Genomic DNA, 25769 nt, shown 5'->3' on the forward strand with positions numbered 1-25769 from the left:
CGATTACCTGATATGCGTGGCAATGGAACAACAGATGAGGAAAAACAAACATTAATGGTCATATAGATTTCCTAGAGATCACTCTGAACTCATTCACGTTGGTGTCGGACGGACTCTTGAGCTTTCATCCCAAAGCAAAAGTGCGTTTTCAATTGTGCCAGTGTCTGCTCAGACTGATGCCATCTATTATTACCGTCATTCTGTTGGGGCGTTTATTTATGAGAAACGTTCAGAGATGTGTACATTCTTTGAACCTGGATGTGAAGTGGGGCATGCACAGGAACAAGATTGTCCTAACCTCTTGTGTTTGCCTTAGGGCACTTCAGGTGTGGAGGGACTCTGCCTTGTTAGCCAGGGCATTTGGGCGTGCTTACGACTCACAAGGTTTTCACATCAGACACATCTCTCACGGGCTGGGGAGCTTTACTGGAGGGACGGGCAGTAAGTGGCAGGTGGTCAACTCTTCAGATTCAGAACCATATAAACTATCTGCAGCTACTAGCAGTGTTTCTTAACCTAAAGCACTTCCTACCATTAATTCATGGACATCATATTCTAGTGAGAACGGACAATCCTACGACAGTGTCTTACATAAATCGGCAAGAGGGAACGCACACCAAGTGCCTCCATCAGATGGCCTGTATAGTTTTAATATGGGCAGACAATCACCTGAGCTCATTGAGGGCAACGCATGTTTCTGGGCATCTGAATTTGGCAGAGGATCTATTGTTCAGGACCTCGGCACGGTTTTGCAGGGCTGATATAGATCTGTTTGCATCACTCGAAAACATGCAGTACAAGCTGTCCTTCTCGATTCGTGACTGAGATGCGCCCTTGCGTATGTAAGGACTGGCTTACCAGTGGCGAGAGTACTACTTTACGCATTCCCTACTGAACACCTCATCCCTCACACCCAAGCGAGAGTGCACGACCAGGGATTAACGATCATATTGGTGGTGGCACTGTGGTGACACAATCAGCCTTGGCTGGTAGAAATATTTGAACTGCTGGAGGGGGAACCCTGATGTCTTCTGACACACAGAGACTCCTATTGCAAGCAATGGGGCAGATCTGTTACCCGGACCCAGCTGTTAAAATTCCTAAGTCGTTTGCATGTTCATCTTTTTGGCAGTCATCATTCTGTCCACCTCCTTTCTCATTGGCAGAATGTTGGAAGTTGCATGCTATTTGCCCTGTTTGCACCTTGTGCATTTATTTTGTCAGGACTAGGATTTTAGATGTTGTCAACAATTGTTTTTCCGAGCCGGTTAAGGGCCGTGTGCACTGGAGAGTCAAGGCAATTACTCGTGCATATCATTGTGCAGGGAGCAAGCTCCCACATTCTGTAAAAGCTCATTCTACAAGGGCTGTGGTGTCTTCCTAGGCTTTACTTAATGGTTTTCCTGTTGAGGACACCTGCGCAGCTACTAGTTGGGCCTCTTCTCACACTTTTGTTAAGTATTACAGGCATGATGTGACCACGCCTATTGAGGCACATGTTGTTCCAGGGGCAGGAAGTTCAATTTTGGAGATCAAAGAGATCAAAGAGATCAAGAGTCTGAAAAATCTCTTCTGAATCGATCTACCCCAGTGATTACAATACAGGACATGTGTCTCAAATACAGATCAGCATCCAAAACTGAATTTTACACAACAGCTCCATCTAAGCACATTCAAATGGACCTAAAGGGATAGTTTGCCCTCATGTCATTACCTTCATATCAAACCTGTGAGGCTTTTTTTTTTCATGGAAGTTCAGAAGAATTTTCCATATAATGAAAGCAGACAGTGACCAGGGGCTGTCAAGCTCCAAAAAGCAGGGGACAGCAAAAAAGTATCATAAAAGTAGCCCACGCGAACTATGCGCTATGACTATGTCATTGCCATCAAATCTGGAGCAACACATCTTGAGGCGCCATGGTTGAATATGTGCAAGAGTAAATAACATTTAAAAGCTTTGGTGTAGATTTTCAGTGAATAGAATTCTACGATACTTTTATGGTGCTCTTTTGTCCTTTTTGAGGCTTTACAGCCATTGGTCACTGTCTAGTGAGTTGTATGGGACTTTCATTTTCAGGCACACTATCCCTTTAAACATGCAGTCATGCAGCCATGCACTGATCATGTGACCAAGTAAAGCGCAATACTTGTTGCAGCTCCACAGAGGCAGACAGCTGTGTGTTAGTGCGGGAATCTTTAGGGGGTGAGATAGGTGAACTGAATCTCACAGTTCATGCTGCGAGTTTGAGGTTTTGGAGACATTTCTTTTCAGGTGGACATCACTGATGCACAAAATGATCACGCTTCTAAACAGTATTATTTTTAGACGGAAATTCAAATCACAAAGTCTACAAACATTTTCGACTATTTATCAGGTGTTTTCTGTACAACCTTTCACAGACAATTCTGTGCAATTATTAAAAACTTTTTTTTTTTTTATGTCTGTCTATTATTGTGGTAGCAACTATTTCGGATAATCCCACCCCTAAATGGCACGTAAACATAAAACGAACCGTGGCTGGTCGCTTTACATTCAATGTAGACCAGACATAAAGACTATGAGCCCCTCCCGTGGAGAAGGATATAGCTGCAGGCATTGCTCTATAAAGGGGCGGGAGCTCCAAACCGCAAGAAAAGATATAGAGAACACATAACCTAACCCTTTCCCTAACCTAACCGTGAGTGAAAGTGATGCCCCTTCTGGAGTAACCCCGCCCCCTTCTGAAGTAACCCCACCCTCTCTTTGGGAGATTCCGCCCCCATTTGGAGATCTCCGGCCTGCGGCTATGTGTTGTGCTCAGTGGTGCCCCCTGTCTGTAAGTACATGATCAGCAGCTCATTGTCATCAGGCCTGTTGTATAGACAGCAGCAGCAGCAGCAGCCAATGGCAATACCTGATAACTATCCATATCGTCGTCTTCCTCCCTCTGGCAGGAGAGAATACACTCTGTCACACACTCAGAACTCTGACGGTCCTGCTGGACGGACCTCACACATGATTATTAAGGCCTGATCACACCCAGTGTGAATTCTGAGTGTTGTGACTAAGCAAAATTTTTTGGCTGTATAGGAGGAGGCGTATGCAAATGCATTCGTTGTATGCAAACATGGTCTGTATATTTTATTTATTTATTTATTTTTGTGGCTCTTGATGTGAATAGGCCTTCACGCCATGTGACCGAAACTTTCAAAGTTAATTTAAATGAGCTCACCAAAAAATAGAGAGAGAAATGTCCCCATTCTTTTAAAATAGGTGCTATATTGTTATATATATATGTGCTATATTAAGCTCAATCGACAGCATATGTGGCATAATGTTGATTATTACAACAAAAATTTTTTTGATTCGTCCCTCCTTTTCTTTTAAAAAGCAAAAAACGAGGTTCCAGTGAGGCACTTACAATGGAAGTGAATGGGACCAATTTTTGGAGGGTTTAAAACCCCTTACACTCTTGGGGGGGGCGCTATATTGCGAAAAAAGTTTACACTTAAAACCTTAAAGTCCCCGTATACGTAGGTCAGGCATATGAGGTATCATTTGAAAGCTCAGAATCTGAACTTTTCAGAGATAACCAACACTTATGCATTTATGTTACACAAAATAACAAAATAAGGCCTGAAAACATTTGTGTTACAAATTAGTGCCCCCTAGAGGTAATGGGGTAGAAATATGAATCTGAATATAAAAGTCTTTCACATGGCACTTAAATGGACAAGTCATATATCAAATGAAAGCTCTCACTCTCACGAATGTGACTGTACAGTTTATTTTGTTGCTGAGATGAGGGTGGTGCATAAAGTGAAAATTACACTAAATGTCTATAGATGAGCACATCTGTGAGGGCTAAAATGTGTTAGAGCGCCACCTATATTTCAGATCTGTATATTGTGATGGAATGTGATAGAGAAAAACATATTTCTTCTAGTGCTTGCTGCCATCTAGTGAAATGAAATGAGACTTTTCAAAGTGAGATAGAGTGAACAGAACCAGAATTACATGCTTACAAAATTGGGACCAAAAAAAAAAAAAAAAAACCTTTCTGTTTATCATAGGATTATAAATGCATACAATATTATTTATGAATAATTTGAGTCTTTTTTTCATTTGGGAGGTTTTCTGAAAAAATAAAAAATAATAAAAAAATAAGAATTTGTTTTGCATTTAGTCCACAGTGTGTGTGAATGTTGAGGTTTTAAATTTGTGTGTGAAAAATTGCAGGCGGCAGCACAAAAATGCACCAGAGTTTAACGAGTTAAAGGCAGAAATGTGAAGCTTATAATTTTATAAAAGCACATTAATTCTTCTATTAAAACTCAAGTATTATTTGAGCTGTTAAGTTGTTTAAATCGTCATTTTTACTGTCGTTTTAGGGTTTACAGGTTATGTCGCCATGGCAACGAAGTTGTAAAATTGTCTATAACTTTCCACAGATGCGGTTAGTAAGTGATTTAATCACACTAAAATCATGTTAACACACATATTGTTTGCGTCTTGTGGCTATACTTTTGAAACAGTGAGTATTTTAATGTTTACAGATTATTGACCCCATTGACTTCCATTGTAAGTACCTTACTGAATTTTTTTTTGTAGTAATCAACATTCGATTGAGCTTAACTTGTATTGAACAGTAATGAGGACCCGAGAATGTAATGATCTATTTTATTTCACGTTAGAGAAAACACATGTTCCATTCTCTTCCAACAGTTCATTGATGCTCCATATTCTGCTCATAATGTGTGTTGTGTCAGCCGTTTGTACTGACCTGATAGCTGTCCAGCGCTCTCTGTAGTTTAACGGATCGAGCAGACACACATCCGATAGAAACAGACAGAAGAGCCTCCACAAGCACCGGCAGAGTTCCTGAACGCTGCACCGGTTGAACACACACCCGCAGCCTCCGAGAGTGACCCTAAAATATACAAAGACACTTACGAGATGGCACTTTTCAAAACACATAATGTATCCAAACAATTGCTCCTTTCAAACCCCCCAGTGAGCCAAAGGTGACAATGAAACAGGAATGATAGTAATGAAATGCATGACTGCAGAAGCGCACAAACACGTGCTAGCGTGTGATACCTGTCGCAGCTGAAACACTCCTCCAGTGCTGGTGTCTTTGTTTGGGTGCAGCTCTACGGGTGAATACTCGCCCTGTTCGTTCAGCTCCTGTACAGAGACCCACAGCTCGACTCTACGCGAGACCTCACTCCACCTGTGACATAACACACGCACAATCGCAAAACAGTCCAGCAGATTCGAACAGTCCTGTTCGATAAACCTAGGCGCACCTGTCTCTGAGCGATCGCGTCTTGGCCTGCAAAGCGTCCAGTTCCAACACAGAGCGACCGTTGATGGCATAACGATGACCCCAGACCTCTATCGCCAGAGCTCCGTCTGAGATGAACTCCAGAAACTCCTCGGTCACATGCACCACAAAATCCTGCAGAGATGAATGAGCAGAATCAAATTACCAAACATGGTCTAAAAACCACAGGCAATTTCATCAGCATAAATCAAAATGTTCTACTTAGTGAAACAGAGTATAGACCAGGGATGGGCACTATACGGCCCGCAGTGTCGTTGAATACGACCCGTCGGACAAGACTGAGGATTGGGGCTGAAATGTTTTGTATTAATGCAATGAAATCTTATGTTCTTGTATCCAGTATTGTTATTGATGGTAACATCTGTATTTTGGCGATAATATTTAGATTTGAACTAATACCCATAAGCTGTTTAATGAGGTGGGGTTGAAAATATTGAAAATATGATCCTTGTCTGCTTTCATTTGTGTGTTGCAAATGTACAGACAATGCAACTGAGATTCATTCTCTTGAAAATTTAAGTTAATATAATTAACAAAATATTTAAAAGCACATTGCATTAGTTGTGCATAGATGACCCACAATGAGGAAATGGAGTAAGGGGGTGAACACTGTGAGTGTGCATTTGTAATTCGACCCCCTGGTAGGTCCTCGCCACCTTCAAAGTCGCCCATCCATGCTATAGACTGTGTGTATATATATATACACACACACACTCTTCAGCCACTTTATTAGGTACACCTGTACATCTACTTATTCATGCGATTATCTTATCAGCCAATCGTGTGGCAGCAGTGCAGTGCATAAAATATGGACCAATGCCACTGTTGCCATTGCTGGTGCCAGATGGGCTGGTTTAAGTATTTCTGGGATTTTCACACACAACAGTCTCTAGAATTCACTTCGAAGGGTGCCAAAAACAAAAAACATCCAGTGAGCGGCAGTTCTGTGGACGGAAACACCTTGTTGATGAGAGAGGTCAACAGAGAATGTCCAGACTGGTCCAAGCTGACAGGAAGATGACAGTAACCCAAATAACCACACATTACAACAGTGCTATGCAGAAAAGCATTTCTGAACATACAACACATCGAACATTGAGGCGGATGGGCTACAAAAGCAGAAGAACCCTCTGGGTACCACTATTGTCAGTTTAGAACAGGAAACTGAGGCAGCAGTGGGCACAGGCTCACCAAAACTGGACAGTAGACGTTTGGAAAAGCATCGCCTGGTCTGATAAATCTGGATGGTAGGCCCACTACAGCCTCAGTTTTCTGTTCTTGGCTGACAGAAGTGGAACCCGACGTGGTCTTCTGCTGATATAGTACATCCGCCTCAAGGTTTGACATGTTGTGCATTCAGAGATGATATTCTTCTCATCACAATTGTACAGAGTGGTTATCTGAGTTACTGTAGACTTTGTCAGTTCAAACCAGTCTGGCCATTCTCTGTTGACCTCTCTCATCAACGAGGTGTTTCCATCCACAGAACTGCCGCTCACTGGATGTTTTTTGTTTTTGGCGCCATTCGGAGTAAATTCTAGAGACTGTTGTGTGTGAAAATCCCAGAAATACTCAAACCAGCCCGTCTGGCACCAACAATCATGCCACGGTCCAAATCACTGAGATCACATTTTTTCCCCATTCTGATGGTTGATGTGAACATTAACTGAAGCTCCTGACCTGTATCTGCATGATTTTATGCTCTGCACTGCTGCCACACGATTGGCTGATTAGATAATCGCATGGATGATTGTTGGTGTCAGACGGGCTGGTTTGAGTATTTCTGGGATTTTCACACACAACAGTCTCTAGAATTTACAAAAAACATCCAGTGAGCGGCAGTTCTATGGATGGAAACACCTTGTTGATGAGAGAGGTCAACAGAGAATGACCAGACTGGTTTGAACTGATAAAGTCTATGGTAACTCAGATAACCACTCTGTACAATTGTGGTGAGAAGAAAATCATCTCTGAATCTCAGAGAGAGAGAGAGAGAGAGAGAGAGAACGTGAGTGTATATTTTTTTTATCAAATTAATAACATCGATTAATTAGTTGAGTTAATCGCAATTAATCGCATATATAAATATTTGCTGAGAAAGCCTCTCAACAATAATTCAATATATAATGATTAAATAATTATAAAATATATATCATAAAAATAATAATTCAGATCATTAAAATGCATTACATTATTGTGGCAGTCGAGTAAAGCATTAAAAAAAGACTATACAAAAAGTGGCTTTAGAATCTAATATATTGTTTATTTCCATTTGTTTTGTTTTTTTACATAAGCCAGTCACTGGCCTACAGTTCACAACAATCCATTTTGCAATTGAATTAGTCAATCAGTCCGAGAAGTGACTTTGGTTGTGTCGTGTCGCATCATAAACATACCTTTTTAGGTTGCTGTTTGAGTTTACAAGATTTAAACGTAGAAAAACCCGTCTTAAGATCCCTGCATTCGGATCAAGCTGTGTTTCAACGCAAGAGCTTGTTCTTATCTTGTGCTGTCTGCTGTCGGTAATTGTGTTTTGTTGTCTACACAGCTGGAGTTTCGCTTACTGCCCCCTGCTGAAAGCAGTTGGTACTTCAAACTTTTATTGCTCCGATAGTAGGAATGTTCTTTACTACAGACCGGGGACATGATTAATTGCGTTAATTTTTTATATAATTAATCACACTGATTTAAAGTTACATCGACAGCCCTAATAAAAAAGTAAAACTTCTACAGTCTATCAATTAATATTGTCATGAAATTTCAGTGAATCAATTCAAAACTCTGATATAACAATTCATTTGTTTCATCATTCTAAAATGTTCTTTGAAGTCTCCACATGGCATTTTCATGCATTAAAATGTTTTAGTAAAAATGTAGGTAAACACTGCTGTTTATTACTGTATAATAACGGTGCATCTAAAAAAATAAAAGTTTCTCGTGTTCTAGGGATGGGACAGGACAATATATTGAATTTCAGAAAATGCTAATTAAAACGAATAATGAACATTATTGAGGCAAAATTAGATATTTCAGAAGTGTTTTGGTTCAGTGCACATTAACGAGAGAAGAGTTGCACAGTTTATTGCATCCATGCTTTATGTGATTCAAGCACTTCACTTCCTAATGTAAACCCTGTAAATAGTGTCCAAAAAGCTTGGAAAAGCCAGTGTTTGGAAATAGCGAATTTTGCCTCAATATGGTTTGTCATTAATTTTGGTTCACAATATTTGAAATTCAATATGTTGCACCATCCCATCCCTAGAACACAATGAAGAATTTATATTTGTTTATATGCACCGTTATAACACAGTAATAAACAGCAGTATTTACCTATATATATTTATACAAACACATTTTAATACATGATAAATGCAATGTAGGGACTTCGATGAAAATTTTAGAATGATGAAATGAATCGTTGAATCAGAGTTTTGAATTGATTCATCGAAACAGGACTAAACTGGAATGGCACTTTTACTCCTGAAGTTTAAAATCATTACATTTCCTAATATTTTATGCATATATGAAGCACATGAAGCACATGGTTTGTCTTTTACCTGGCAGTGGTCGAAGCGCACGGTGAACTCCGCGTCGGGGGTCTGCGGGGTGGGCGTGTCCGGGCTGACCATGGGCGGGGCTACAGTGGGCTCTGACTGCTCCCAGAACGTGTACTGACAGAAGACGAAGTTGGACAGGCTGAGAGGCAAACCTGACGCCTCTCTGATACGGACCTGACAGAATGAGAAAAAAATACTTTACACTTTAATTAATATATCGCTTAATTGTCATGAAAATACTGTCATAATGCAGAAATCTGTCTTAAGAAGTTTAGGATTCAAGCCGTTTACCCTGCAGGTGAGTTTTTTGGCCATGTGAACAATCTCTCCGTTATTGTCCATGACGTCGTATCCGCTGCTCTCGCTGGAGTTCTCGGATGAGTCGTCTCCGCCCGCCAGACGCACGGGCAAGACTCCGCTCACACGCAGGAGTTCAACGTGCAGCCGACCCACCACCTGACAAAAGAGCATGGCAGGTGTGATAAATGCCGTTTAACAGCTCGTTCAACAGCTGATGTATCTGTGCGCTCACCTCCCCCTGCTGGCTGACAATAGGAACTGCATACTGCAACTTAATGTCGTGAAAGAGACACTCCAGGAAGACGTTTGCAACACCGATGAGGTTGTGATTCTCTTGCGCTTCATAGAACGGATCTGCTGCCTTATTACGAGGCCTGAAACACTGGTACAAAAGCAGCGATTAAAACGCAATGCAAAAGTACTAATTTATTGAGTTTCGTAAGTTTATTTTTTCAGTTTTTTGGCAGGCGAAAATAGTAAGAAAAAAGATAGCACACCTCTCCTTAACAAGCCGTGTGATTTGACGGCGTATTTAAAGAGTTTGTTGACACTTACCTCGTCCCGTGTGCCCTCCCTCCAGTCTCTATAGTGGTCTCTCATGTCCACCAGTTTGTTCTCTAGTTTCTCGATGGTCCACACTTGTGTTCCCTTCCCTTTACGCCGCACCTGGATTGCTGGTTCACTCCCAATAGCTCCACGCTGCATATGAATTATCATTAAATATTAGAGAAAGCTTATACTGCAATATATGGGTGTTTCTTTGACTTTGGGCAGTTTTAGCAGTGTGGAACTCATTAAAAAAATCTTACTTAAATTCTGTATTTTCTTTAATGGAATTCTGTGCTGGAACATTTTTAACATTTCTGAAATAAATTTTTTTTTGCTTAATTTGTCAAAATTACAGCTTGTTTGGTATTGACACGATAAAAACAGTGATATTTCCCTTGATTTTTCTTGTTTTGTCTAATATTTCATGCTCTTCACTGACAGTCTTCCTGGTTAACAAGTACACTAACTTTTGAACAAAACTTTATTAGGGACTAAATTGTTTGGTGTGGTGGAAATGACGTGGGACAGTCGCAATTGAAAACATTTTACTCAATGAATATTGAAATGGTTTGTGTTTATTTCTCTCTTTGTTTAGATGATCATAGTTCAAACATTTAATAATTTGTATTTAAAAAAAAAAAATGTTTTTCTCCCAATTCCCACTACTTAGCAGGTCCTCATGGTGGCGCGATTACTCACTTCAATCCGGGTGGCGGAGGACAAGTCTCAGTTGCCTCCGCTTCTGAGACCGTCAATCCGCGCATCTTATCACGTGACTCATTGTGCATGACACCGCGGAGACTCACAGCATGTGGAGACTCATGCTACTCTCCGCGATCCACACACAACTTACCACACGCCCCATTGAGAGCGAGAACCACTAATCACGACCACGAGGAGGTTACACCATGTGACTCTACCCTCCCTAGCAACCGGGCCAATTTGGTTGCTTAGGAGACCTGGTTGGAGTCACTCAGCACACCCTGGATTCGAACTCGTGACTCCAGATGTGATAATCAGCGTCAATACTCGCTGAGATACCCAGACCCCATAATTTGTATTTTTATAATGGATTTTCATAGTTTAATATTGAAAGGCTTAAACAGTCAAATCTAGACATAAAAGACATTTGAAAAGTACCAAAAATACAAATAATTAAGGCTTGGTAAAAAGTTTCCAAGTCAGTATTAATGAGACCTTCATATAACAAAACGAAAAAAGTTGAAACCACCTGGATATAAAGTTGCCCAAAATACTAATAATTATCTCAATTTGTAAAAACAAAAATAGTTTACTCAACTTAAGCTTAATTTTTTACTGTTCTTACTAGTTTTAATTAAGTCCCTAAGTTGTCATTAATAGAGTGACTCCAGCCAGGTCTCCTAAGCAACCAAATTGGCTCGGTTGCTAGGGAGGGTAGAGTCACATGAGGTAACCTCCTCGTGGTCGCTATAATGTGGTTCGTTCTCTGTGGGGCGCTTGGTGAGTTGAGGGTGGATGCCGCGGAGAATAGCATGAAGCCTCCACACGCGCTAGATCTCCATGGCAACGCGCTCAACAAGCCACGTGATAAGATGCACGGATTGACGGTCTCAGGCGCGGAGGCAACTGAGATTCGTCCTCCGCCACCCGGACTGAGGCGACTCACTACGCCACCACGAGGACTTAGAGCGCATTGGGAATTGGGCATTCCAAATTGGGGAGAAAAAAAAAAGTGGTCATTAATAAAAACATTTAACTGGTCCTAATTACACAGTACTTGAAATGTCACATTTTGGAATCATAACTCAAATATATACAGTCTTTAAACTTTGGCTTTGAGTACTACTAACATTTAACAATATATCTAGTTTTAATTCTTATGACTATTGTGGTTGTTCTGTTGTAGCTGGTTGATAATTGTGATTTTTGTGAAGTCACCATGAGCGTGATTAGTGTTACCTTTGGTGAACTTGGAGCCTGTTAAATTTAAGCCATTCTTCTTTACTCAACTGTAACTGTGATTTGGTAAGAGATTCAGAATATTTACGATACTCAAGTAGTGCTTTTAATAGTCGAGTAGTTGGTGCAGACAAGTATTCGATTAGTCGATTACTTGTGCACATCCCTAATTAAATCACATTTGTTTGTGGTTTGAAAATGTGAACTGTCAGATCAGATTTGAAGTAGTTATTATCTACCCTGCATATAACTACATCTAACAGATATAACTTCACAGGGTAAACACACTTATCATATTTCACCACAAAATGACCGTGCGAACAGTCCTAAAGATCAGACTGGGTGCAGTGTGAACAAAGACATATAGTGCAACATTGAGTACAAGTAATCTCTCAATTAGTATGAGGTCTTAAAAACTGTATGTACAATAATTATACAAGATTTAGAAAAATGTTGTGTGAGGAGTCACCTTGCGATTGGCACTGAGGTTGGCAGCAGGTATTTGCAGTGTGACCTGGTAGTCTGTGAGTTTGTGCATCTCTTCAGACAGGAAGTTCGCCTCTCGCACCAGAGCATTCGCTCTCACCACCTGCTCGCGGAGTCGAGATAAACTCTGACGGAACAGCTCGTCCCTGAAACACAAGAGACACGAAGCGTGACTGGATGAACGGGGCAAAAATGTGCAGTAAATGTTGTTTCTCTGTTTGAAAGAATTTTGTAAACAATATGGCTCTGTTTCAAAACCTAGTGAGCTGCCTACATAGGCAACATTTTAAGGCATCATAGTCGCACTTCTGATTTCACAAGGTAGGTGGCATCATTATACTGCCTTTTAAGATACCTTATTTTGGCCAAATTATAAAGCAAAATGGATTGCATCAAGCTCAGTGGAAAAATGGATGATGAAAATGGAAAAAATCCAATTGGATATACATTTCCACAGATGTGGTTAGTAAGTGATTTTATGACACTAAAATCATGTTAACACACATATTGTTTACATCTTGTGTCTATACTTTTGAAACGGTGAGTATTTTAATGTTTACGGGTTGGCCCCATTGACTTCCATTGTAAGTGTCTCACTGGAACACACATTTGTGCTTTTTAAAACCTTGTGCAACCCTGCATACACATGCGTGGACATTGTGTTTTGTCTTCGCTATACTATATGTGTAACAGGAGCCAGCTGGTAGGTAGCTGTGCAGTGTATAAACCTCACTCCCCTGGCCTCAAGAGGTGCACTAAGCTGTAGCCTTTAGCCTCCTCGTTAGTGTGCCCGCCCCCCATGCCGGCTGACACCGGTTCAAATCCCGCTCGGAGCGGGTCGAGCAGGACTGGTTACATATGCATCATTTATTTTCATTTAAACTGACTGATCTCAGTTCAGGACACTTTGGGCTGTCAGTAAAGGGTTAAACTTTTAATGCACTTAGTCATGTGACAAAACAACATGCCGCTGATCTCAGCGGAGTTTGTCTATGGGAGAAACGCCAACAAAACTACATCTGGTAAGAAGCCTTATTAAGTCTTTACATTGAAACCTGTTTGAGTCAAAAGAGTCTCTAGTTTCATCCGATATGCCATTTTATACATTTGAGTGATTTATCGCGCAACGGCACGCTGTTAAACACAATGACTACTTACAAGGACTATTGGCCATTTTTCCCTTAATAATCCTATATTTAATGTGCATTATCACACTGAGAATCAATGGATGCATCAAAAAGCTGAAAAATGATGCTTCCAGAGGCTGTATACAGAGTTTGGATGAAAATAAGGTGCATTTCAAACTGTTCTGAGACCAGTGCAGACGGACAGCACACTGGAGGTTAAGTCATTCACTAAATAGGGAGCAAGGGAGCATCCTATAGCTCTCTATGCAGTTAAGTGCATTCACTCCTAAAATCTGATCAAAAGTTCAGTTTCAGGCTGCAGATGATATTTGGATCACTCAACATGTTTGACAGACATGTGACAATGATAATCAGTACATAGATTCAGAATTTATAATGACTAATTTTATTTTAACATGGTTGACAGTGATTGGACGATTCTGGACATTACTTTGAGTTATAATAATTATGCTAATTTCTGATTGGTAAAATGCTTCAGCACTGGCTGTCACTTGTTTGTTTGACAGTGCAAAGAGAGAACATTGAGATTTTGTTGCCAAAGCAGAAAAAATACATTGTAGCATAAAAGTCAAATCATGTCAAATCATTTTTATTTGTATAATTTTTTATTTGTGCTTTTTCCAATACAAGGAGCTTTATAGAAAATCAGCTGTAGTGTCTGTAACATTACAAAAAATGTTCTGGGGAAGGGGTTTAATTTATATAACTGATTCCGTATTTTATGTTGTGTATTTGTCTTATGATGGAATCAATAAAAAATGTTAATAACAAAAAAAGAGTTCCATTCATTCAAAACAGCTGTCAATCAAGCCATTAACTGATTCGGCAGCAAGTCTAAGTTTTCGGATGCAGCCAGTGGGGTGGCTACATTGACCCGAGCAACTGCCCCTTTACCCACATGGGCTGAAGTGCCCATCTGGGTGAAATATAGGCTAGGCTATAGGCCAACATTTATTAAATGATCAAATGCTTAGTAATGTACACATCTGAAATTATGTGATTGTATTGTTGTGTTTTAGTATATCAAATATCGCTGTTTATTTTGTAATGATTTACAACGGCTGTTAGATGATCGGGTCTACCAGACCTTCCTTATCATTTGTAATCAGTCAAATATTTCTCTGTTAGCACATATTCCAAATAACACCTTAACATTTGAGTCAATTTATGTCATTAATTTATTTCAGTCAAATTAATGTACTACTACGATGTTGTAACAGGGTTTAAATGGGCAAGGAGGAGGCAGAAACCGGCTGAACAGTTAAAGTAATATTTAATTTAAACAAAAAACACAAACATAGACACACACACGGCAGCTGCATGTGGCTCTCTCTCTCTCTCTCAAACTGCCGCATTCCGCTGCATTTGTCCCTCTCCTCGGCTGATTAGCCCGATTGGGGGCCGGCCGTGCGCACTCACGGCCCGGCCCCACCCTCCTCCTTGTCACACTCCTCCCTCCTTTGCCTCAGGCCAGGGAACCCCCGGCATGATGTACACGCCCCCCCCCACCGGCAGGCTTTCCCCACCTCTCCCGAGAACTGGGAGGGAGGCAAGGGGAGGAAAAAGGGGAGAGGGAAAGAATGAGGTGGAGCGACAGTGAGAGAAAGAGAGGAGAGAGAGAAAAAATTGCTCGCCGGTTCCCAGACACGCCGTCGCCTGGTCCTCGACCACTCCTCCACCCTCTGGTGGACGACAGACACTCCTCCCCTGATCGATGGAATGCCACTCCGAGTTCTGGTGGCCCGTAGCGAGCCCCTCCGCCCCTGGCAGTGGCTCTAACACTCCAGGCGGCCGGCAGCGACTCCTCCGTCCCCCGGCAGATGGCCACGGCTGCTCCTTTGGGCAGTGGCGAGGACTCCACGACAGCGCATCCCTCCTCCCTCCCGGGTTTCGGAACCAATGTAACAGGGTTAAAATGGGCAATGAGGAAGCGGGAACCGGCTGAACAGTCCAAGTAATATTTAATTTAAACAAAAAACACAAACATAAACACACACACGGCAGCTGCGTGTGTCTCTCTCTCTTTCTCTCTCTCTCCTGAACTGCCACATCTGGCTCGGCTTTATCCCTCTCCTCGGCTGATTAGCCTGATTGGGGGCTGGCCGTGTGCACTCACCCTCGTCACAAATGTATAAATACAATTTACATAATATATCATTTATTTCAAGTTGCGATAATGAGAATTTCGTAATGGCCATCTATTTTTGCATTGCACTAATTATGGTACCAATATTAGTCTAACAGAGTAACTTGGTGAATTAATATAGAGTCTGCGGTCGGTCACAGGTGTGCCTCTTTCGACATTTTACAATGGCTTCAAACGCAGCTCACACACACGTCAGCTCGTCTCTGTATGGGTTCTCACCTCTCGTCTGTCCACAGGCGCAGTTTGTTGTTCGTGGCGTGCGTGGGGAATGGCAGACGGTCGCTGCTGCAGCGCTGGTGTTGCGAGATCATCTCAGGAGATAGCTGTGACCGCAGCGACTGCAGCTCTCGCTCGTACATCACACGCTGTTCCTCCAGAGCCAAACGCTTCTCCTCCAGATACTGTTTCTCCAACACCTGCACCACGTTTTGCGTGGGATCTGAACACACACACACATGCTGCATTCAGACGCTTTAGCAATTACACAACAATCAGCTCAAATCAAAGAGTGGGGTCAAGGGTTAAAGGTCAAGCGCATACCGTTGCTCCCCAGAGTTTTCATCATGACCTCCATCTGAGCGAACTCATAGCTATAGTCCTGCTCGGACGAAGCCTCGCTCGCCGTCTCCACGTCCACCTCCACAAAGCTCTCGCGAGGCGAGTCTCTCTCCATCTCTTTTAAACGGTCTCGCCGCTTGCGTTTGGGCAGGTTGATTCTGAAGACGACACATTTGCATGCATGAGTCGATACTGTGAGCGCACAGAGAAACGAGACACCTGAACATAAAAGTGAATATGTAGCTTACCTGAAAAAGTGATTATTTCCCCACAGGATGCGATCTCCATGCCACAGATGAACGCTGGAGTAGATCATTGTGCCGTTCACACACGTTCTGCAGGGGAAGAGAAAGTCAAGATGTTTCTGAGGAACATCACAATAAACTCTTTTATACAATGCAAGTCTGAAGTTCTCAGAAAGTTATCTGTGGTATGGACTGTGGAGGTGGGGGCGTGATCGAGCACCAGCTTGTGACTGGAGAGCGAGACTGGAAGATGAGAGCGGTAAGGAGTGACACCTGTGGGCAATTTTCCTTAACAGCTGTTAAGGAACAGAGAGATAAAGGGGAGCTGAGAGCCACAGAGGAGGAAGGACTGACACGCGCCTTTCTGTGTTGTAGTGTGTGAATTCTGTCTGCACTGAAAAGTGTAAACCAAAATAAAAACGAGAGAACGTGAACTGATTACTTCCTCGTTCTCTTGATACAAAACCAAGAGCTTGTTACATGGACATTATGTCACAAATGCTGTTGATAGAACTTAACTTGTTTTGAACCCAGAGCATTGCTTTAAGTTGGATTGTTTACCTGGCGTTCTCTATCGGGCTGAGCGTGACGTCTCCATCAGAGGCGATTTCTAGCACACAGTGTTCAGACTGGATCCCGATACCAAACAACTGGATATCCTGAGACGTGTCGGCACCCACGCGCGTGTGATCCTGAAAACAGAGAAGAAAATATCAGACTTTAAAAACGTTATCTTTCCAAACTATACAGCACGCTGATTCAGCAACAGTCTTAGGGCTAAATTCACTAAACAGCTGCTGGATCTTATTTGCTAATTACCTGCAATCCAGTTTAGCCAGCCACTATCTGTGCTGATATAGCGCTGCGGCTTGAGTATTTAAATGACTAAGTAAGCGTTTAACAAGTAATTAAAATCACTGTCATTCAATACAGCTTGATCATTTCTCATGTGGAGCCTTTCAGACCGAATGCGCTCTGGTGCTTAATAAACTAGACACAGCACAGCAAACAGAACAGAACACAGACATGTTATTTTAAGGGCTGAAGTTATTTTTAACTTCAAAAACAGTGAGTCGTAGCACAATAGTCATAGACCATCTAGCGCATGTTTACGTAGAAAAACAAACGGCAGTGAGACGTGGTACAATGGTCAAAAATGTCCATCTAATGCAGGTTTACGTAGAAAATAGGGCTGTCAATTACATGGTGTCCCGATTAATTAATCGCATTAATTGCAATTAATCGCATACATAAATATTTGTTGTAACCTGGGAGGGAGACAAGGGGAGGGAAAAACAAAACAACAAAAAGAGGAAAAGGCCAACGTGGAGTGACAGTGAGAGAGAGAGGAAAAACACCATCGTCATGCCATCGTCTGGTCCTCGATCACTCCTCCACCCTCTGGCGGACAACAGCCGATCCTCCCCAGGCGGACCGGAGCTAGTCCTCCGACCCCTGGCGGATGGAACGCCCCTCCGTGTTTCGGCGGCTGGTAGGGAACTCCTCCGCCCCTGGCAGCGGCTCTACCGCTCCAGGCGGTCGGCAGTGAGCCCTTGCTCCCCTCGCGGTTGGCGGCCGTTCCTCCGCGTCCAGGCGGCCGGTAGCAACTCCGATGGCCGTGGATGCTCCTTTGGGGTGGATGGTAGTGGCGAGGACTCTACAATGGCGCATCCCTCCTCCTTCCCGGGCTTCGGCACCAATTTAACAGGGTTCAATGGAAAGGAGGAGGCAGGAATCGGACGAAGCATCAAAGTAATGTTTTTAATAAACTTAAACACAAAGCTTTAGAATCCAATGTATTGTTTATTTGCATAGTATTTAACATAAGCCAATCATTGGCATATAGTTCCAGCAATCCATTTTGCAGGTGAATTTGTCAACCAGTCCGAGTTTTATTATGAGGGCTTGTCTAAGGACCCATCAATGTACACCTGCATCAGAAGGATGCTTTTGGAGCATCTCACTTTGGTTGCGTCGCGTCATAAACACCATTTTTAGGTCGCTGTAACAAGCTAAATGTAGTTTAATACTTAGAACAACACATATTGAGATCCCTTTGTTCGGATTTGCGCTCCATCAAGCTGTCAATGCAAGAGCGTATCCTTGTTGTACTGTCTGCTGAAGTGTTGGTTTGTTCTCTGTATAAGCTGCGCGTTGCCTATACAGCTGAAGTTTCGCTTACTGCCCCCTGGTGAAAACAGGTGGTACTTCAAGCTTGAATTTCTCAGGAATCTTCCTTATTACGATCCGGGGACATGATTAATTGTAGAGATTTTTTTAACGCGTTATTTTTTTTTAAAATTAATCGCACTGAATTAACATGTTAAATCGACAGCCCTAGTAGAAAAACAATTAAAAAACAGTGAGACGTGGCACAACAGTCAAAGAAGTCCATCTAGCGCATCGTAACAGGGTTCAATGGAAAGGAGGAGGCGGGGACCGGACGAAGCATAAAATAATGTTTTTAATAAACTTAAACACAAAGACACACAAACATCAATGCATACAGGGCAGCTGCCTGTAGCTCTCTCTCTCCCAAACTGCCGCATCTCGTTGCACTTATCCCTCTCCTCGGCTGATTAGCCTGATTCCGCCCTCCTCTTTGTCACACTCCTCCCTCCTTTGCCTCAGGCCGCGGAACCCCCGGCATGACGTACAACCTCCCTCCCCCCACCCTCCTTTCCAGGAGGCCTTCCCCACCTTCCAAACCTGGGAGGGAGACAAGGGGAGGGAAAAACAAAACAACAAAAAGAGGAGAGGGAAAAACCAACGCGGAGCGACAGTGAGAGAGAGGAAAAACATACTCGCCGGTTCCCAGACACACCATCGCCTGTTCCTCGATCACTCCTCCAACCTCTGGCGGACAACAGCCGCTCCTCCCCAGGCGGATCGGAGCCAGTCCTCCGACTCCTAGCGGATGGAACGCCCCTCTGTGTTTCGGCGGCCGGTAGGGAACTCCTCCGCCCCTGGCAGCGGCTCTACCACTCCAGGCAGTCGGCAGCGAGACCCTCCTCCTCTCGTGGACGGCGGCCGTTCCTCCACGTCCAGGCGGCCGGTTGCAACTGCTCCGTCCCCCGGCGGATGGCCGTGGCTGCTCCTTTGGGGTGGATGGTAGTGGCGAGGACTCTACGACGGCGCATCCCTCCTCCTTCCCGGGCTTTGGCACCAATGTAACAGGGTTCAATGGAAAGGAGGAGGCAGGAACCGGACGAAGCATCAAAGTAATGTTTTTAATAAACTTAAACACTAAGATACACAAACGTAAACGCATACAGGGCAGCTGCCTGTAGCTCTCTCTCTCCCGAACCGCCACATCTTGTTGCACTTATCCCTCTCCTTGGCTGATTAGCTCGATTGGGGGCCGGGTGTTCGTAGTCACGGCCCGGCCCCGCCCTCCTCCTTGTCACACGCATGTTTGTCACACACATGCCACAATGGTCAAAGATGTCCACCTAACGCATTTTTATGTAAAAAAAACAATTAAAAAACAGCAAGGCGTGACACAACTTCAAACACATCCATCTAGGGCATGTTTACAAAGATGAAACTAATGAAAAACAGCGACGTAGCGTAACGTTAAAAAACGGGTTCCCTTTCTATTCAAATAAGGCAAAATTATAGATTGTGCCTTATTCACAAACATCAGTGCTATTTGCCTGGTATTGTACTATTAACTGCCACAGAGAGCAGAAGGAAAACAGAATTTTTAGGAGATATTTACGTACACCTTCTAGTGATCATATCTGATTATACAGCCACATTTATCCAGACATGCGGGATAGTCAAATTATTGCCAAACAATATACATTTTTCACAGACTTGTCTAAACTTTGGTCCCCCCAACACTTTTTGTTTACATCTTTGCTCTGAGCACAAATATTTCAGGTGTGTTTGCACCATTACTTGATTTGATTCCTTTTTTACATTAGGAGCTAAAACAACAACTTGTGAATTTCTCCACCTGCCTATAAGCTTACAGACAAACTTCATAAACACAGGGTCTTTACATCAGCTGAAAGTAATAACAGTTCAAGAACAAAATCACAGGCATCAAATGAGCGCATGAAGAGAAGCGTGATTGTTTTCATGCGTGTGGGCTCGGTTAAACAAACATTCTTCTCGCAGAGGGACGTACATGCCCACACTGCACTGTTCCCTTCACATTAACATGGTAATTCTGCAGTGGTATGCCAGGCAGACAGGAGCCGGCAAACAAAGGCCTGTTGTTGAGTGTGCAGACAAGTCTAGCTGTGGTTTCACATGCATTGCTCAAAGCTCAGGGATGGATACACTAGCAAATGCACCAAATGTACCATGTCTGCAACACATTGTGATCTAGTGATTTCCAATTTAAGAAAGAGTGATTCTTTTCAATTAATTGGTTGAACCTGAGCACAGGCATCAGATAATCAGACTAAATCTGTCTGAGCAGGTCTTGAGTTAACAACTCACTGACTCACTGAACCAGTACACAGATGTTTATTAATGTCAGCTTACCTTCAGATAATAAACGAGCAGCTCGTTTAGAGCAGGATCTGCATTCAGGTTGACCAGGAAGCATTTAACTTCTCTGACTTTGATCCCTGAAGACTCCAGAGAGATGCCCATGCTCTCCAACTGCCTCTGACGCTCCTGCGGTGACCAATGAGAACCAGAGCTCAGCTGTCAATCAAATATCAGAGATCTCCGATGTGTTTCACTTTCTTCTAATAAAGTGTGTGTGTCTGTGTGCGTAACACCTGTGCGATCTCCTCTGTCTTCCGTAGTTTCTCCTCCCAGCTCACCGTCATCTCCTGAATGAGTTTCTCGGACTCCTGCAGTTTCTCCTGCAGCTCAGGAGCTTTCAGAGACTGACAACAATAATAACACTTGTTATAAACTAGCAACAAAACACATTTTTAAACACTACCAGTCTATTTACATCCTCATATGTTTTAACATCGGCATCTGTTCCAGAACCTACACAGGCAGAATTTTAAGGCATCATTGTTGCGCTCCTGAGTAAAAGGCAAAGGGGGTCAGCATTATTATGCTGCCTTCTAAGCATCTAAGCTTCTTCTGGCCACATTCTAAGGGGCTGTTCACACCGAACGCATTTGTGTGTCTGTCTGCGCCCTTTCTTAACATGTAAACATGCGCAGGGCGGACATTTTTGACCACTGCGCTGCATCTTGCTGTTTTTTCACAATGCAAAAAAAAATATTCTCTTAATTAGTATTTTTGTCTTGTTTACCAGTAAAAATTAAACATTCTTAAAACAAGATGCATTTATTTGCCAAGCAAAATTGCATGAGATATGTTGTCTCGTTTTCAGAGAAGTCTAACTAAATTTAGTGAGGTTTATGCTTAAAACAAGAAAAAAACATTTGCCAATGGGATGAGAAAAATAAACTTTTTTTGTTGTTGTTTTCAGCATAAAGTTTACTACATTTTGTCAGATTTCTCTGAAATCAATTTAAAATATTATGCCATTTTCAAGTAATTACATCTTGTTTTAGAGAAGAGGATTTTCTCCCCTTTTCTCCCCAATTTGGAATGCCCAATTCCCAATGCACTCTAGGTCCTCGTGGTGGCGTAGTGACTCGCCTCAATCCGGGTGGCGGAGAACGAATCTCAGTTGCCTCCACATCTGAGACGTCAATCCGCGCGCATCTTATCATGTGGCTTGTCGAGCGCGTTACCGCGGACACCTAGCGCGTGTGGCATCCACGCACAACTCACCACGCACCCCACTGAGAGCGAGAACAACATTATGGCGACCACGAGGAGGTTACCCCATGTGACTCTACCCACCCTAGCAACCGGGCCAATGGTTGCTTAAGAGACCTGGCTGGAGTCACTCAGCACGCCCTGGATTCGAACTCGCGACTACAGGTGTGGTAGTCAGCGTCTTTACTTGCTGAGCTACCTGCGTCTAGCTCTTTTAAGCGCAAGGATGCATTCGGTCTGAACGCCCCCTAAGAGCGGAGAAGGAAATACCATAATGCATTGTTACGAAGTGACTATTTTAGGCAACATTTGTGTGCACTAGGTATTTTTACGCTTATTAGAGTATCACACCGTTAGCTTAGCAACATGCTAGCACTATCCTGTGCATGAAGTTGTTACATATGCACATCGTTCCAAATCAGTCACTCATTAGCATAGAAGAGATGTAATTTCTCTTTTGGCACTTTATCACATTGTGTTACGACAGTTTTCAACTCTAGTTCTGACAATCTGATTGGCTGTCCCTGACGCTCCCATAATTCTCACCTCCGCCTGCGACAGCTGCACCTTCAGTTTTTCTACTTCCTCTCTGAGCTCTCTGATGATGCGAGCGTTGGGGTCTTCATTCACCACGGCGTGGTTAACGATTCTCTTCGCTCGGTCAGCGTACCGCAGCGTCGACAGCGTCTCCTCGTAGTTGTCGGCAGCTGGACTGATGGTGGCGATCATGGCCGTTTTACTGTTGCCACCGAGATTGTCCTGTATCACGGTGGATAGGCAAGTTAGTCAAGTTAGTTACTGACGTATATGTCCTGTTTTACCACCAAAACTTCACACATGCAGAATGGCACTTGCGCTTGTTTTGTGTTTGCATTGCTCAGATTGTGTGACCGAGAACGTGACTCATTCAGAGGTAAACCGACATATCATTTTTTATAGATTAATCGATGCCGGTTATCAGCAAAAATCGATGCCGATAGTTGCCGATTTGTTTCTTTGTTCCACGATGCTGGAAGATTCCACAGTATAACAGCGGCCTCTAGAGGTGAAATAAAAACAATCACTGACACCTCATGGGGATCTAAATCTTTCATCATTAAAATATTCATCCAGATTTTTATCTTCAATGCATATTTAGTTTTTTCTGATTAGATAATCAAATGCTCTAATTTAAATTGAGGGTATGCAAGGAAAAAAATGTATTATATGGAAATGTGCCCCGTCAGCACATACACTGTGTCTCCAACTTCATATCTAGTGCATAGTATTTAAAATCCTCATCTGATGAAATATGTAAGCTATCCACCTTATTTTGCAACACGGAAGCAAGCAAGCAGCTGCATTTCCAGCAAGTGTGACAAAGTTCCGCTGTCATTGACCACAATGTAAATAACGAGAAGGATAATAAGACCAGAATTTAATGATATGGGCTATTAAACTATCACACAACTACATGATGTACAGCAGAATACTATGCCAATGTTGGATACTTTTCTAACATCAGCATTTATTGCAAAAGAGTAAGTAGATCATTCACTTGTTGCTGTGTGTTGTATTGAAGAGACAATAATAAGATCTGCTTCTTACTTTACTTAGAGCGTGACGATGCCGTGTTTCTTGTCTCCATGTAAGCCTCCATTCATATTTTTATCTGTAAAACCTCTAATGATGCCTTTATTTATTTCCAAATGCAACGTTACATAAGCAATGCTGGGCAGATCATTTGTGAATTGTAATCCGGTACTGATTACAAATTACATATTCTTGTAGATTACATTTTTGTGTTAATCTAATCGGATTACTTTCAACCTAACTGTATTTCATTTTATGTGACATGCATTTGAGTAGGATAATCATTTAAACATAAAAGTACAAAGAGGAAGAAAATGTATTCCATTTTTTAATACTAACAAAAGAAGCCTCACAAAAAGAGCTCCTTATAACATTTTTAAAAGTGCATTATAGATTACACGAATGAAATAAACATTAAATCTAACAGCAATGACAGTGCATTGCCAAAGTTTAAAATTCAAAACACTGAGACATCAAGTTCATTTCAAGTGTATGAAACAATAGCAACATTCAGAACATTAATGACCATAAAATCAACAGCAATGACGTTGCTACTTCAAAGCTTATATCTAAAAACACTGAAACACATTGAACCCTTACTGCTTACTGATAGTCCATCACCTTTTCCAAAGCTGAGGTGCAAGATATGATCTTTTGAACAGCAAGAATATTCTAAAAGAGAAGAAATATTTTAAAGCAGCAGAGGTCAACTGAGTTTTATGTCCAGTTTCATGCAGTCGACTCCATCGCATCTAATCATGTGGCTTGTTGAGCGTGTTGCCATGGAGACATAGCGCGTGTGGAGGCTTCACGCCATCAACCGCGGCAACCACGCTCAATTCACCATGTGCCCCACCGAGAACAAACCACATTATAGCGACCACGAGGAGGTTACCCCATGTGACTCTACCCTCCCTAGCAACCGGGCCAATTTGGTTGCTTAGGAGACCTGGCTGGAGTCACTCAGCACGCCCTGGGATTCGAACTAGCAAACTAGCGAACTCCAGGGGTGGTAGCCAGCGTCTTTTACCACTGAGCTACCCAGGCCCCATGGTGTAATTTCATTCTTAAAAATAAAATTATCTCTACAGATCCAGTGGTTAAATGCTGAGGACCGCTCCATCTTCACCTGACTGGCTATTAGCGTGTATCAGTTCCGAGTGCAATACACACAACCCTCCCCCTCTCTTCCGAAAACACTTGAAGACTTACCGAACATATATCAGCGGTGTGCTGATTTAGAATGAAAAAGACTGAAAAAAGAGAAGGATTAGGATGATCAATAAATTATCAACAATTTACTGCCTTTGCCTTGTTAATATGTAATCATGTAATCTATAAAAAAGTAACGGTAGTCTGATTATAAGTATTTTAAAAGTAATTTAATCCAATTACAAGTACTTATTTTGTAATGGATTACATAATCCAGATTACATGTAATCCGTTACTACCCAGCACTCTACATAAACCATGCTGAATGCAAGATCTGCGTGAAACCATAAAGAAAGTGGGAATGTTCTCTAACAAGAAATGAGAGAATAATGCATTTATTATTTTGCCAAAATTGAAACAAGATGCCGTTTTGAGGCAAAGAAAGTTGAAGCAGCATTTTCAAAGCGGTAGGCCTGTCGCGATTATAAAATAAATGTCTGATCGCGTTTATTTGATCTAATCAGTTATTTGAGACAACCACGATTACTGGGCATTTAAATTCCTATCACATTTAAATGCCCAAATAAGGGAATTTTAAGCGAATATACTGTATAAATTAACGCCATGAACGTTTGTGTGTCATTCAGTTAAACTCCGAATCCGAGCATCACTGAGCCACACCGCAGAGGTCAACCAGCTCCTGTCCTGAAGAGCGCGTGAAGCACTCTGATGCACGCGCTGTCAGCAGAGGTTCGTGCCAAACGTCTGCGAAAATATAAATGAACAAGTATAAACTTTGATAGTGAACGCAAAGCGCTCCGGTTTCACTTTAAACGATCGTGAAATGGAAAATGTTCCTGGTTCATACATGCTGTTAATGACACGCAGTGACAAAGAGGAGGAGATGCACGCTTGCTCCATTTCTGTGGAGTGATGAAATATGAAACTAAACCTCAAAGGTTTTGCTTCATAAGAAATAAGGGCTCGTGGGTTTAATCAGAGCATTCAAATAAAGTGTGAAAGTGAAAAAATTATGAAAGAAATGTTTTATTACTGCATAATATATTAAAATATATATA

At 42.3% G+C, this 25769-nt stretch overlaps 2 protein-coding genes across 2 annotated transcripts in view; one reads left to right on the forward strand and one right to left on the reverse strand.

The window, feature by feature from the left end:
• The window catches only part of LOC127453218 (E3 ubiquitin-protein ligase znrf2-like), a 425349-nt gene that overhangs the window by 248451 nt on the left and 151129 nt on the right, over nt 1-25769 (forward strand). The window lies entirely within an intron of this gene.
• LOC127453078 (RNA-binding protein 24-like) overlaps nt 1-25769 on the reverse strand; it is a 111289-nt gene that overhangs the window by 46521 nt on the left and 38999 nt on the right. Inside the window, exons 10-25 of the mRNA XM_051719117.1 lie at nt 22513-22725; nt 20997-21107; nt 20755-20889; nt 16819-16949; nt 16261-16347; nt 15995-16170; nt 15674-15893; nt 12144-12306; nt 9740-9883; nt 9417-9566; nt 9176-9340; nt 8885-9058; nt 5290-5441; nt 5081-5213; nt 4764-4910; nt 2895-2927 (exon numbers count right to left, since the gene is read on the reverse strand). Of these exons, the coding sequence (XP_051575077.1) occupies nt 2895-2927; nt 4764-4910; nt 5081-5213; nt 5290-5441; nt 8885-9058; nt 9176-9340; nt 9417-9566; nt 9740-9883; nt 12144-12306; nt 15674-15893; nt 15995-16170; nt 16261-16347; nt 16819-16949; nt 20755-20889; nt 20997-21107; nt 22513-22725 (2334 nt within the window). The remainder of the gene's footprint in view (nt 1-2894; nt 2928-4763; nt 4911-5080; nt 5214-5289; nt 5442-8884; nt 9059-9175; nt 9341-9416; nt 9567-9739; nt 9884-12143; nt 12307-15673; nt 15894-15994; nt 16171-16260; nt 16348-16818; nt 16950-20754; nt 20890-20996; nt 21108-22512; nt 22726-25769) is intronic.

This window comes from Myxocyprinus asiaticus, chromosome 15 (assembly GCF_019703515.2).
Source record: "Myxocyprinus asiaticus isolate MX2 ecotype Aquarium Trade chromosome 15, UBuf_Myxa_2, whole genome shotgun sequence".
NCBI classification, from domain to species: Eukaryota; Metazoa; Chordata; class Actinopteri; order Cypriniformes; family Catostomidae; genus Myxocyprinus; species Myxocyprinus asiaticus.